Here is a 13,371-nt window from a genome sequence, read left to right on the forward strand (position 1 = left end):
GACATTTTGGGCAAAGGCCCTTCATCAGGATTCCTGATGAAGGGCTTTTGCCCAAAATGCCAATTTTCCTACTCCTTGGTTGCTGCCTGACCTGCTGTGCTTTTCCAGCACTCTAATCTTGACTTAATGGTAAGGTCCTGGGGAGTGTTACTGAACAAAGAAACCTTGGAGTGCAGGTTCACAGTTCCTTGAAAGTGGAGTCACAGGTAGATAGGATAATGAAGAAAACGTTTGGTATATTTGCCTTCATTGTATATAGAATTTGAGAGGTCCTGTTGTAGCTGTACAGGACATTGGTTAGGCTACTATTGGTAAACTGTGTGTAATTCTTGTCGCCACCTTATCGGAAGGATGTTGTGAAACCTGAAAAGGGTCAGAAAAGGTTTACAAGAATGTTGCCAGGGTTGGAGAGTTTGAGCAAAAGACAAAAGCAGAATAGACTGGGGCTATTCTCCCTGGAACATTGGAGGCTGAGGGGTGACCTCATAGAGATATATAAAATCATGAGGGGCATGGATGGAGTAAATAGACAAGGTTCTTTCCCTCGGGTGGGGGATTCCAAAACTAGATGGCATAGGTTTAGCTTGAGAGGGGAAAGATTTAAAAGGGACCCAAGGGGCAACCTTTTTACAAAAAGGGTGGTGTGTGCATGGAATGAGCTGTCCGAGGAGGTGGTGGAGACTGGTACAATTACAACATTTAAAAGGCATCTGGATGGATATATGAATAGGAAGGGTTTGGAGGGATGGGGACCAAATGCTTGCAAATGGGACTAGATTTATTTCAGATATCTGGTCAGCATGGATAAGTTGGATCAAGGGGTCTGTTTCTGTGCTGTATATCTCTATGACTCTATAACTATTATTGGAGCAAAGTGCTAGGGAAATTAATGGGGCTAAAAACCAATAAGTACTCTGGTCTTAATTAGATGAATCAGAGGATATTAAAGAAAGTTGCTATAGAGATAGTGGATGCAATGGTAACAATCTTTCAGGAATCCTTAGATTCTAGAAGTCACAGAAAATAGGAAAAGTGGCAACGCAACATCCATATTATTTTTAAAAAAAGGGAGGAGACAAAAAAGGTACTTAGGCCAGTTAGCTTGACATCTATTATTTGGAAAACATTAGGGTATTATAAAGGATGTAGCAGCAGAACATTTAGCAATATATAATATGATCCAGGAAAGTAAGCATGGCTTCATGAAGGGAAATCATGCCAGACAAATTTCCTAGAATTCTTTGAAGAGGTAACAAGCAGAATAAAGGGAAACAGTGGATGTACAATATTTGTACTTCAGAAGTATTTGATAATGTACTACACATTAGGCTACTTAATAAGAGTCCATGGTATTGGAGACAGCATATAGCATGGATAGAGGATTGTTAACTAACAGAAGACAGAGGTTAGGATAACAGTAACAGTTTCAGGATGGCAACTTGTAACTAGCGGTATGCCTTGAGGCTCAGAGATGGGACCACAATTATTTACTATCCATATTTTAATGATTCAGATGAGAAAAGTAACTGTACTATTGCCACATTTGTGGATATACAAAAATACATGGGAAGGCAAGTGGTGAGGATGACACAAACAGTCAGCAGAGGGATCTCAGCATGTTAAACGAGCAGACAAAAAAACTTGGGAGATGGAATAGAATGGGGCAAAATGTAAAGTTATGGATTTTGGCAGAAAAAAATTGAAAAGCTGAACATTATTTAAATAAAGAAAGACTGCATAGCGCTACCAGATGGACACCTCATCCATGAATCACAAAACATTAGCAGGTAATAAGGGAGGCAAATGGAATGTTGGCCTTTATTTCAAAGGACATGGAGTAAAAAAGGGAGATTTTGCTAAAACTATACAAGGCATTAGTCAGTTCACATCTGAAGACTGTGAATAGCTTGGGCCTCTTACTGGCATTGGAGGCACACCAAGGAAGGTTCACTAGGCTGATATCAGCTGTGGAGGGATGTCTTGTAAGGAAAGATCAAATAGATTGCTTTTGTACTTATTGGAACAAGGGAGATTGAGAGGTGACCTTATTTAAACCAAAGTCTAGCAGCAGAGGGGAAAAATAGTTGACAGAAATGAGGAGGATTTTTTTCTCGGAGGGGTTCGAATCTGTGGGATCCTTCAATGCAGAGGACTGTTAAGGCTGTGCCATTAAGCATATTCGATGCTGAGAAAGAGTTTTCTTTTAAAATCAGTAATAATTAAGCATTATGAGGATACGACAGAAAAGTTGAGTTCAGAACTATCAGATAAGCCATGAATGGCAGAGCTGATTCGTTCAGCTGAATGGTCTACTTGTGCTTCATCTTATGTTCTTATTCAGTTCTTGCTGACCACAAAACCTGACCAGTGTTTGACTCGAGGATTACATTTTTCCAGTTAATTTCTGTTTAAATAGAAAGTGCCACTAACATGAGGCAGAAAAATAATAGTCTTCATTTCAACTGACTGGAACCCAAAGTACAACTTCCATGGCAAAAGCGCACAGCTTGAAATACTGAGGCAGAATGTCCACGAGTGCTTTTGACCTGCTGTGATCCCTTCCAAAATACAGCAGATAGAATAACTTTACATATTGGGGTCCCACTGTGGAGCAGAATAATCCTCCCCCTCCTCCCACGACAATGTCAGAGGCTTTGCCAACTCAAAGAAAGCACAAGTATAGAAAAAGCATGCTGTTTAAAATTTTCTATTCTTAAAAATCAGTTGGTAAAGTTATATCATCTGGAGTTGCAATTCTTTTAAAGAAACTTATGCACATCATAATGAGTCATTTTCCTTCAAGTTCTCCATTAATTGTGTGGGCTTGTACAGCTGTTGTCTCATTGGAACCAGCCAAGCATCTTTTATTTGATTCAATGGCTATCTTTGTGCATGTGCAGTAACTGTCAAATGGCTATCAGATCAAACACAGCCTTATCCACTAACATTTTCCCACTACCGGCAAACCTTCTTCTTTCTTAAACGTTTAACCAATTCTCGTTTGAAAGTTAGCATCGACTTTGATTCCATTTAATTAGAGTAATTACATACTTGATTACTGTTGCAGGGTTGATGGGCCGAAAGGCCTTTCTCCATGCTGTAATACGCTCCAACTTTGACAACTAATCAGTCTGCCCCTTCAGGTTATAACTCAGTGAGGAAATAAACCTCAAACTCCCTTGGGTTCTTTTTCTGATGTTTGTAAATTTACCCTATAAAATCCCTCAATTCTGAAAACCTCCCAATCATCTATTAACCATGTCTGTGCTGATAAGAACAATTCCAGCTACTTAAGATCTCTCCAGATAACCAAGGTCCTTCATTGTTGGCATCATCGTGGTTGATAATGTCTCTCTTCCTTATGTCCTTCATGATTTTTTTTACACTTCTCTACACTAAATTTGCCTTTTTTCTACCCATTTCACCAGTCTCAGTCCTCCTGAAGAAACTATCTACAATACTTAACAAAAAAAAACTAAAAACACCTTTAAATAAAAAAAAGTCACTGGATCTGAAACTTTAACTCTGCTTCCTCTCCTCAAATGCTGCCAGACCTGCTGAATTTCTCCAACAATTTCATTTTTGTTATCGTCACTATGTTGCAAGCTTTTTCATATCTACAATGTCTGAAATTATGCTCCCTATACCCAAGTCCAGGGCAATAATATATATCCTGTCCCCATGCTTTGATGTACCTTGTCTTAGGGATTCCTATAACCTCAATTGATTTGACTTTTTCCCCCCAAAGTAAATGTTATAAGAGTCCATGCTATTGGAGATAACATATTAGCATGGATAGAGGATTGTTAACTAACACAGCACAGAGGTTGGGATAAAAGTAACATTTTCAGAATGGCAACTCATAACTAGTGGTGTGCCACAGAACTCAGAGACAGGTTCTCGGATTCTCCTCTGAATCCATGTTTACTAGGTTATTAATCCTCAAAATATATTTTAAATATGTTTTATATTAAATGTATATTTAAAATTTAGTATTGACAAAGTTTAGGTTTCATTCTTGAATCTTCAAGGATTTGGAGTGGTCTTAAAATAGCTGCTGTTGTGGTGTTCCTTTCCAAGTTGTGTGACTTGCTGGTAAAGAATTCTTTTAGTGAACTGGTAAGAAAACACCTCTTGCTTGCATTCTCCTGACCAAGCATAGTTGTCAGCGCAGCAATATTTGAAGCTTTCCAGTTGAGGCTCCAAAATCAATGGCTGTTTACATGTGGAACCATGTAACGCTGGATTTGTCTGCAAGAACCTAAGGTTAAGAAGTAATAATGTAAACTCAAAATCAGGTGATGTTTGTGAGTTTAAAGGAGAAAAATAAGGTGATATATTGCTAAATATTCAAATGAACAAGTTTGTGACTTTTTTTTTAAATGCAATGCCAGTTCTTTTAGTAAGAAACAATAACTATGGTTGGAAGAACCAATTCACTTGACAACTGAGAGTACTGTGATGGTCTCTTCAGTCAGACCTTTCAAAAAATCATTTGGATTTAAAAACATATTTCAATGCCTTTCAGCATGAGAAAAAGGCAGCTACATTCTGTCTCATTGTTTTTGACTGTAAATTTCTTTCTTACCTTACGTTAACAGCTCTGGACATGATAGCTGGTGAACCTGAAGGGGATCCAGTGTTGGTCCTGATCAGTTAATGAAAATGTCAGAACTAGAATTTGCTCTGCTCATGTTATTTTTACTCATGACATCTCTCATTACTCACTCAACTTAGTTCAGTCATAAATTCCAAAGTCTTTATGTATAAACTAAACAGAACAAATGTAAGTAGGTTCTAGCACTTCACTTACTTCCCTTTTGGCATTCTTCCTCATTCACTAGGCATAATACTGAAAAGCAAAGAGAATATCTTCTTAATGGTGTGTACTAGGGGGCTATGAAGGAACAAAGGAATTTAGGTGCTAGTGTACAGAAATAACTGGAAACTAATGCAAGGGTACAAAAGGCGATGAAAAAGCCTAAAAGAATATTAGGTTTAATTTCCTGCAAGATTGCAATAAAAGTAAAGTGATACTTCAATTACACAGACCTTTGATCAGTCCCCATCCAGAGAACTGTGTTCAGTTTTGCATACAGAGCCTTAAGAAGTATATTGTCCTTGAAATTCATTCATCAGAATACGAGGGCTTAAAAGAATTAAACTATGAGGACAACTTACTAAATGTGATTTGTATTCCATTAAGTTTAGAAAGTTGACGGCAGCATTTAATTGAGGTGTTGAACATGTTAAAGCAGTTTGATTGGGTAGATACAGAGAAACTATTCCCTTTGATGGGAGAATCCTGCATTAAGACATTAAAGACTATACTATCTGTGATGATCATCTACAGTCTTCCATTCCTAACTGGTACTTTGCACCAGCTCAACAAGAAATTCAAACTTTAGTGTTAAATTTCTCACCTTGGCAATTCAATAACACACCAGAAGTGAGGGCTGGTCTGACAAGCAGAACCGAGAGAAACAGTATGAGCATGCTAGCAAAACCAAGCACAAGAGTGAAACTTTAAGACAAAGAGAGAAAGATAGGGAGAAAGACTCACACAAGGTCTTGGCTTGGTACACAAGTATTTTTTGCATTCCAATAAAGTACCAATAAAATAAAACAGTTTTTTTCAAAAAGTCTGCTTCTGTATATTGTCAACAGATTCACAAAGAGGCACAAATGTCTTACTCAATTCCATTTAGCATTCAATCCAAGCACCACTTTTATCGTGTCTTAATGTGATATTTCAAGGATGGCAAAAGGGATAAATATGCAGCATACATGAAGCACTGTTGTTAGTAACTTAATATTAAATAAATCGGTCTGGTAGATGCAAGAATTACCAGGACCGGGGGTGGTGGTGGGGAGATTGTGGTAAGGTTGCTTATCAGTTTATAAACTGACAAATACACTCAGATTATGGTGTGGCAACATATATTCCAATAAACCAGTATACAGTGGAAACAAAAATCATAGTTTGCTTTATCAAACTTGCTAATTTACTGTTGGACAGATAAAAGCATACTCTGATTCACAGAAATGAAGTCTGTTCATGAAGTTGTCATTGACAACCCCTGAACCCAAAGTAGTATGAATGTAAAATCCCAAAATAGAACCACAGACTTGATTCACATCGGAGTAAATTCACTCAATTACAACCCAATAATACTCCAATGCCTCCTACCATAGACAATTTAAACATTTGCTAAATTTGTTCATGAATGCATTGTGAGAACAGTGTTCTACGCACATGTGCACATGTCAGAAAAAAGCACACAGAATGTAATATGCAGTAAATATATCATAAAAAATTGAGATATTCCAGCTTTATAATATAGAAGAAATAACTTAAAAGGTTACATTATTGAAGCATATCAATTATGAAATATTATAAACAACACAAATAGAACTTTAAGATAAATCAGTGGAGTAAAAAAATGAAAACTCATCAAAAATAAATCAAAGAGCGACACCTATTTGGAATAATTTGCAAAGCATAACAGCAGAAAGAAACACATGAAGCAATTTATAAAATATAAAGAATGGCAAGGAAATAGCATTCTGATAACAAAGGGCATGGGGGTGGATTCTGGTGGGTTGAATCTCCTTTTACCATTCTTAATTTTTTTCTTGCGTACTTAAAATTGGTTTCAGAATGCAGATGTTAGGGAGATAATCCTCATAATAAAGGAAAGATTATGATGAGCATTGGGATCTGATAGGTCAATTGATGCATTAGCAATTGATCCATTAACTTTAAGGTTGTACTTACTGTTTTGAATTCTTTTATGAGCTAAAATTTTAATTTTGCTTTGTTCTGTTGGCTTGTGAATACCATGTCTTCAAATCTACTCTAGGATTTGAGCTATATAATCTAGATTGACACTTCCAACAGTGTTCTACACTTAGAGCTGCCAATTTTGATACATGATGATAAATTAAGATCTCCTCTGTTGGTGAGCTTGATGTACAAGAGAATCAGAGAATTCTTTGGTGTCCTGACCCCAACATGGATAGAACTAATAAAAAAAATTGTCAGTGTTGTTTATTGAGATTCATAACTTGTAAATTGGCTGCTGCATTAGCCTATAGTGGCTGCACTTGAAATAGTAAAATGCCTGAGCACTTGATGGATACAAGTTATTTTTTTTTCTTCATCAAGATCCTATAACAGTGTGATGTGGGCCCTCTTACCTCATTCCTTCTGTTGATTTGTTCTCGTAGTTGCGATACAGTTGTGGTGTGCCAAGCATTGCCTCGGTAAAGACAGCGAAGAAGCCAAGTGTTTCCACGAAGAGTGAAGAATCAATAAGGAGGTAGGTAATGTATGCAGCAACAACAGTGAAAGCCAAGACACATTGTATGTAATCAATAAATCTGCTCCACAACCAGAAGTACTGCAAGTCAAAATCTAAAAACAGAAACAAATTATTAAAGTATCTAAGCAAATGATTTGAATTTTGCCAGTTACACTAATTTATTTTAAATTTATGACCAAATAACAAATTTGCCACAAGCCAATTTTTAAAAGATAAATACAAGCATCAAAATTTCAAATATGCACCTCCTTTTATTTTTCCTGTTTACGTGAATGCTGCCATCTCTGTTTCTGTGGCAAGTGTTTCCCTACTCATAGTTCTTCTTCCTGTCCTCTTACTGACTATATGAAGGTCACCAAACATGGTAACAATTTTGTTAGCTTTTCTAAAGGGAGTCCAGACACAAATCTATCTTCTAACTGAACTTCTACTTATGAAGTACTCTCTCAGCACTGAATTTGCACCCTTGGCAACAACTTGCAGTTTAATGGCATTTTTAACATTGAACCAAAATCATTCACAGAAGCAAAATCTAGCAATAATTGATGCTCAGCCAAAGGAAGTGGTATTAAAACAGCTGCCGTAAATCTTGAATCATGGGACAGGCTCTCCTAAAAAGATAGAACGATGAAAAGGCAGAGAAAAATTTAGAATAAACACCTGATGTCAACACTACAAATAATGGTGCAAAGCTGAAGGATCCATGAGATGCCAATTTTGGAAGAATTTAAGGAAGGTTTTACAGTTGGAGGAGGTTAGAGCAAAGGGAAAACGTGGTGGGATTTGAACAAGGCCATTAATATTTTAAAATTTGACACTTTTTAGAGACTGAGGACTAATGTAATTCAGAAAACACTGGTTAATTTGGCAGTTCAGCCTGGTGTACAATTGAACACAGGTGGTGCATTTTTAGGATATGCTTATCCAACCAAACAAAAAAACTGAACGCTTTGGAAGTGGACAGCTTGTTTAACTGGGCAGGAGAGTGTGGCAAGGTGACACTGCCATCTCACCTGGATGAAATCTGTGTGAGAAAACTCAACAATGTCCTTCCTGCCCAGTCGATAATTGAGGCCCTCAAGAGCAATTAATGTGATTAGTATTTAAGGGCTTCAACTGTCGCTACTGGTTATCGCTACTGCAGGAAGCAGGATTAACCACGTGAGGACACTAACAAGCAAACCCTGGTGGCCAGGTAGGGAGGCTTCCACATCCAATGACTGATCAAGGCACCCACAAGGAGTTTGCTGAGAGTCTTGCTACACCTTTCTCCAAAAATCCCCTTCCAGTGTCCACCAGTTACCTGTGTCCAGGAATTCACTGATAATTCCGAGTGAACCCTGAAGCATATTACTAGAACGTAGCCAATAGTCCCAGTGCAGTTCTTTGTACATGAGACATGAATCGTCTGAGGGGCTGACAGACCTGAAGGGGCAGGAGTTACTCTCTATTGATGAAAGTCTTGAAGTAAATGCTTCCCCACTGTGCAGCATTTAGGGCCTTCATGCCTCAAGTTCTAGAGATCAAGTTGACAGGATGCCGGTGTCCAGCCTTCTGCCATGCTCAATAAATTGTGCCTCAAATTTCCCACTTCGGATGCTTTAGATTTTGGTAGGATAGTCTCTTCAATTACATTTATTAACCACGAGTACTTCATCCTTCTCAGAAGGTCCTTTTTTGATCAGAATTTTTTTTTGCTGATAATGAGATATATATATGGTGAAAAGCTGAAGACCCAGGAGAGGCCTTGAACACTTTTTAAGTGCACTCCAATTGGGTGCACTTTCATTAATGTTAAAAGTCTCATTTGAAATCTTATTAAATATTTAGAAACATCCATAGGCACTCTTCCATTTGCCATTTCTCAAACAAAATCAACTGGGTTAGTCAGGCTGGACCTATTACTCACCCTGACCCCATACCTGTCCAAGTTCTCAGTCATTCATTTGTAAACATCAGTTGTGGGTAGCACTAGAAGCAATGTTATACTGACAGCTTACAGTTACTTGGTTTCTTCTTCATTCAATAATAACGTCATTTGTAATTTTCTAATCCATAGGCACAAATTCCTGAATCTAGAGGGGAAAACATTATGACTAACACATTTGCTATTTCCTGCAGTTTGTGGAGTTTTGTCAAATTAAAGCACAATTACTTTTTCAACCAGTACATTTTAATTAAATTAAATCAAAGTTCTTCTATTTCATATATAGGTTACCTTCTATGAGTATTTTAATCCTCCTTCGCTACTGCGAAAATGGATCCAAAGCACTTATTTCACAAGCTTTCGATTTCCTCAATTATACTCTCATCCATATCTAACTTAATGGGCCCACATTTCCATTTACCACTTTGATAACTTCTATGTTTCTTGCAAGCGTTTTTCATATTCACTTTGTATTTCATTAATTTCTTTACACCTCAGTAATATATTCTGATGTGTTATTCACTTAGACTGCTGGATTTCCCTATTGCCTTCTATTTATCATATCCTTTAGCTTGATGCTTAATGCAGGCTGTTCTGCGCCATTATAGTCTTGGACTTCCAGTAGTTCGAACAAAAAAGACACAATTTAAGAAGTTGATCCAGTCACTAGCGATGATAACTTTTTTATCTGGCACGCTTTCACTTGAAGCTTCTCCATCAGTCAGAAGTATTCACAATTAAGTTAATAGGGGATGAACAATGGCAGGTTAGGAGTGCATTGCAATAGCCTAATTTGTAGATCAAGGCTTGGAGAACGGTTTCAGTAATTGGTGTATTGAATCATGGATGGAGGCAGAAAATGAAAGATGGTAATTGTGATGAAGTGAATCCCACATGAAAACAGTTTGGCGTTAAATGGGTGTCAAGGTTGTAAACAATTGGGTTGAACATGAAACAGCAAGCAGGAAGGAGATGGAATAGTTAGATTACATATAATTGAGAGAGCTTGCCAACTGGATACAGAATTGGTTTGACAGTATGAGGCAAAGGGTGGTGGTGGAGAGTTGCTTTTCTGACTGGAGGTCTGTGACCAGCAGAGTGATCCACAGTGTGATCAGTGCTGATTCCACTTTTGTTTGTCACTTATATAAAAAGATTTAGATGATAATTTGAGAGGCATGGTTAGTTTGTGGACGACACTAACATTGGTGGTATAGTTGACAGTGAAGAAGGTTTTCTAAGGTTACAAAGGGGTCTTGATCAATGAGGCCAATGGGCTGAGGAGTGGCAGATGGAGCTCCATTTTGACAAAAGCGAGGTATTGCATTTTGGTAAAACAAATAAAGGCACGACCTATCATTAATGATAGTGCTCTGGGTAGTGTTGTCAAACAGAGACACCAAGGGGTTTGGGTACATAGTTCTTGGTTAATAAAATCATGAGGGGCATGGATAAAGTGATTAGCAAAGGTCTTTTCCATAGGCCAGGGGAGTTCAAAATTAGGGGGCATATTTTTAAGGAGAGAGGAGAAAGATTTAAAAGGAACCAGAGAGGCAACTTGTTCAGAGTGTGGTTCATATGTGGAATGAACCAGAGGAAGTAGTTGATGCAGGTACAGTTTACAACATTTAAAAGATATTTGGATAGGCACATGAATAGAAAGGTGTAGAGGGATAGGGGCCAAATGCAGGCAAGTGGGACTAGTTTAGATTGGCAAATTTGGTTGGCATGGACGAGTTCGACCAAAGGGTCTGCTTCCATGATGTATGACTCTATTAACAGCATGAGTTGTGGAAGGAACCAAAGACGATGCCTTTTGACTTTTCAAATGCTTAACTAAGAATTTGCAATTTATCAAGAACCGGATGTCAGACAAGAAGGGCAGAATTTGAACTGTGGTACGCCATTCCTGATGGCAGAACAAATATTTGGTCCCAGTTACACACTCTTACTGTTTGACATTTCCTATGTGACTACAATCAAAGTTACATGTGTTGGCTACATATACAGGTGGCATATAATCACAAGGTGAGATTGCTGTTCAGGGGTGAAATCTGCAGACAATATGGCAAGTACAGCTGGACTATGAAAAAGCCTCCTGGATAATCCGGGAGACTGTCCACGACTGCCACAATTTTCCTGCCCAATTCCATCACCATTAATAAAATATCTATGAAGAGCACAAAAATGGTATACGTGTTCTTCAAATTTAAATTTTACTTGTAAATATTTCACGACACTGGTTTCACCTTATTCATCTATACATCATTATTTATTGATATTAGCATAGTTAGAGGTAAAAGCACTTGTATGACTAATGGTTGCCAAACACTCATGGTTACAGGGAGTTAGGGACACTCCTTTATTGTTTTCTCCGAAATATTTTGTGCTTGCTTCATTCTTTTTATTGAATGTTCATTTAAATTTCCAGTGCTATATTCGCCGTCTAATAGGACGTGGCTAAACAGCCAGGCTAAGCTGGCCCTCTATTCCATGTATTGAAAAAAAACATGATCTCAGATTACATTCTGTAAATGTAAGTGAAACATGTAGGGTCCTGTAAGAATTCTGCCAGCCAACAGCCTGAAATCAATCTATATGTGGACAGTACAGATGTGGAGCGTAACCCTGACCGGGGATGAAAACTCAGGAGGCAGACAGGCAAGTGGAAGACGTAATTTAAAGCAGAAACTGATTAGTGCAGGGAGGGAGCCAAAAAGTCTTCCCTGAATCTGGGTTTGATGTGAAAACACAATTGTTTTCTTAATCTCCAGCTCAGACCAGAAAAAGAGATCGATGGCCTATTCTACCTTGAACAGGAAAAGCGGTATTTTATACACTTGTGTATTACAATGATCACATATAACATGGTTACATTCCTTTCCTCTTAATCCATAAACCCTATCAAAGATGGGCATCCCTATGGACAGTCCCAGGTTCCCATGATTGGGTGGTTTTTAACAGACACTATAATCTCTAGTCCTTGAGATCTTTTTATACATCCTATTCATTCACATTGCAAAGTTAATGGACACAGGCCCTCAAACTTGCCTCAGGCCAGTTTATCTCTAAGGACAGCTTGAATCCTGCATTATTCACTGTATTCCATTCAATTACTCCCCTTATATTTCCCACTGTCCTAATTATATATGTGAAAACACAAATGACAGTTTTTTTAACTAATTGGTATAAGATTTGTAATATTTATTTTTGTTATGAAGCTAGTTATAACATTTAAAGTTAGATACAGCCATTTCTACTCTTAGTACTTTGTGATTAATGGGCTGTGAACAATCTATTTTGTTCAGGGCATAGTGAAGACATTTTCTAAAGCTTATTAACTTTCACATATAGGCATAAATATTTCGGTTATATGTAACTATATTGCAGAATAATTAATTTCAAAGAAACAATTATTCACTAAAAAGTAACCTTAACTGTTGTTTTGGTAGACTGTTAGGGAGTTAATAGGCTGCATCTTGCACTTGGATGTTCTTTCATTTACTGGGACAATTATTCTTTCATTTAATGTGGCTGGAGTTATGCATTTATCGGACCTTAGATTTCCTTATCAGAACTGTTTCAAATGGGAACATGTTGGGTCGTTTTTACTGTGGCTTACTCAATGGTATCATTACATTTTACTGTGTATGAGCAGGCAATTTTGTTTAGTTTCTGTCTGCTATTTTGTTTTAAGTCCTGCTGTTTAATTCTACTTTCCACTTATCGATTATTTTGTGTTAACAGACATGTGCCACGCTACTCTGGCCAGGTACAAGCCACCCCTACATTGCACTTTAGGACTATAATTTTTCCTAAATCTTGACTCGTTGTTCCCACTGGCCCCAGCATAGCAGCCATTTGCCATTTTACTCCTCCATGCTTCCAACTCTATCTGCTGTTAATTTGAGGATTCATTGTAATATTTAATCAGTATTTAAAATAGTGCTTTACTTTTACAAATTTTCCTGGGAGACTGTTACACTTTATCTGAATTAGAACCTCTGAAAATACCCCTTTCAGTTGGAAAATTCAGAGTGTTCCTGATTCAAAGGAATTGCTCATCAGAAGTTTCAATTCCCTGGCTGACTCCTATGGAGTCTGCTGTAGCAGGGATGC

At 37.7% G+C, this 13,371-nt stretch overlaps 1 protein-coding gene across 2 annotated transcripts in view; it reads right to left on the minus strand.

Annotated features, from left to right (window-relative positions):
* The window catches only part of LOC132815369 (solute carrier family 66 member 2), a 35,605-nt gene that overhangs the window by 5,275 nt on the left and 16,959 nt on the right, over positions 1 to 13,371 (minus strand). For both annotated transcript variants that reach the window (XM_060824253.1, XM_060824252.1), the window contains one exon: positions 7,201 to 7,417. In XM_060824253.1, coding sequence (XP_060680236.1) covers positions 7,201 to 7,417 — 217 coding nt within the window. The remainder of the gene's footprint in view (positions 1 to 7,200; positions 7,418 to 13,371) is intronic.

This window comes from Hemiscyllium ocellatum, chromosome 4 (assembly GCF_020745735.1).
Source record: "Hemiscyllium ocellatum isolate sHemOce1 chromosome 4, sHemOce1.pat.X.cur, whole genome shotgun sequence".
NCBI lineage: Eukaryota > Metazoa > Chordata > Chondrichthyes > Orectolobiformes > Hemiscylliidae > Hemiscyllium > Hemiscyllium ocellatum.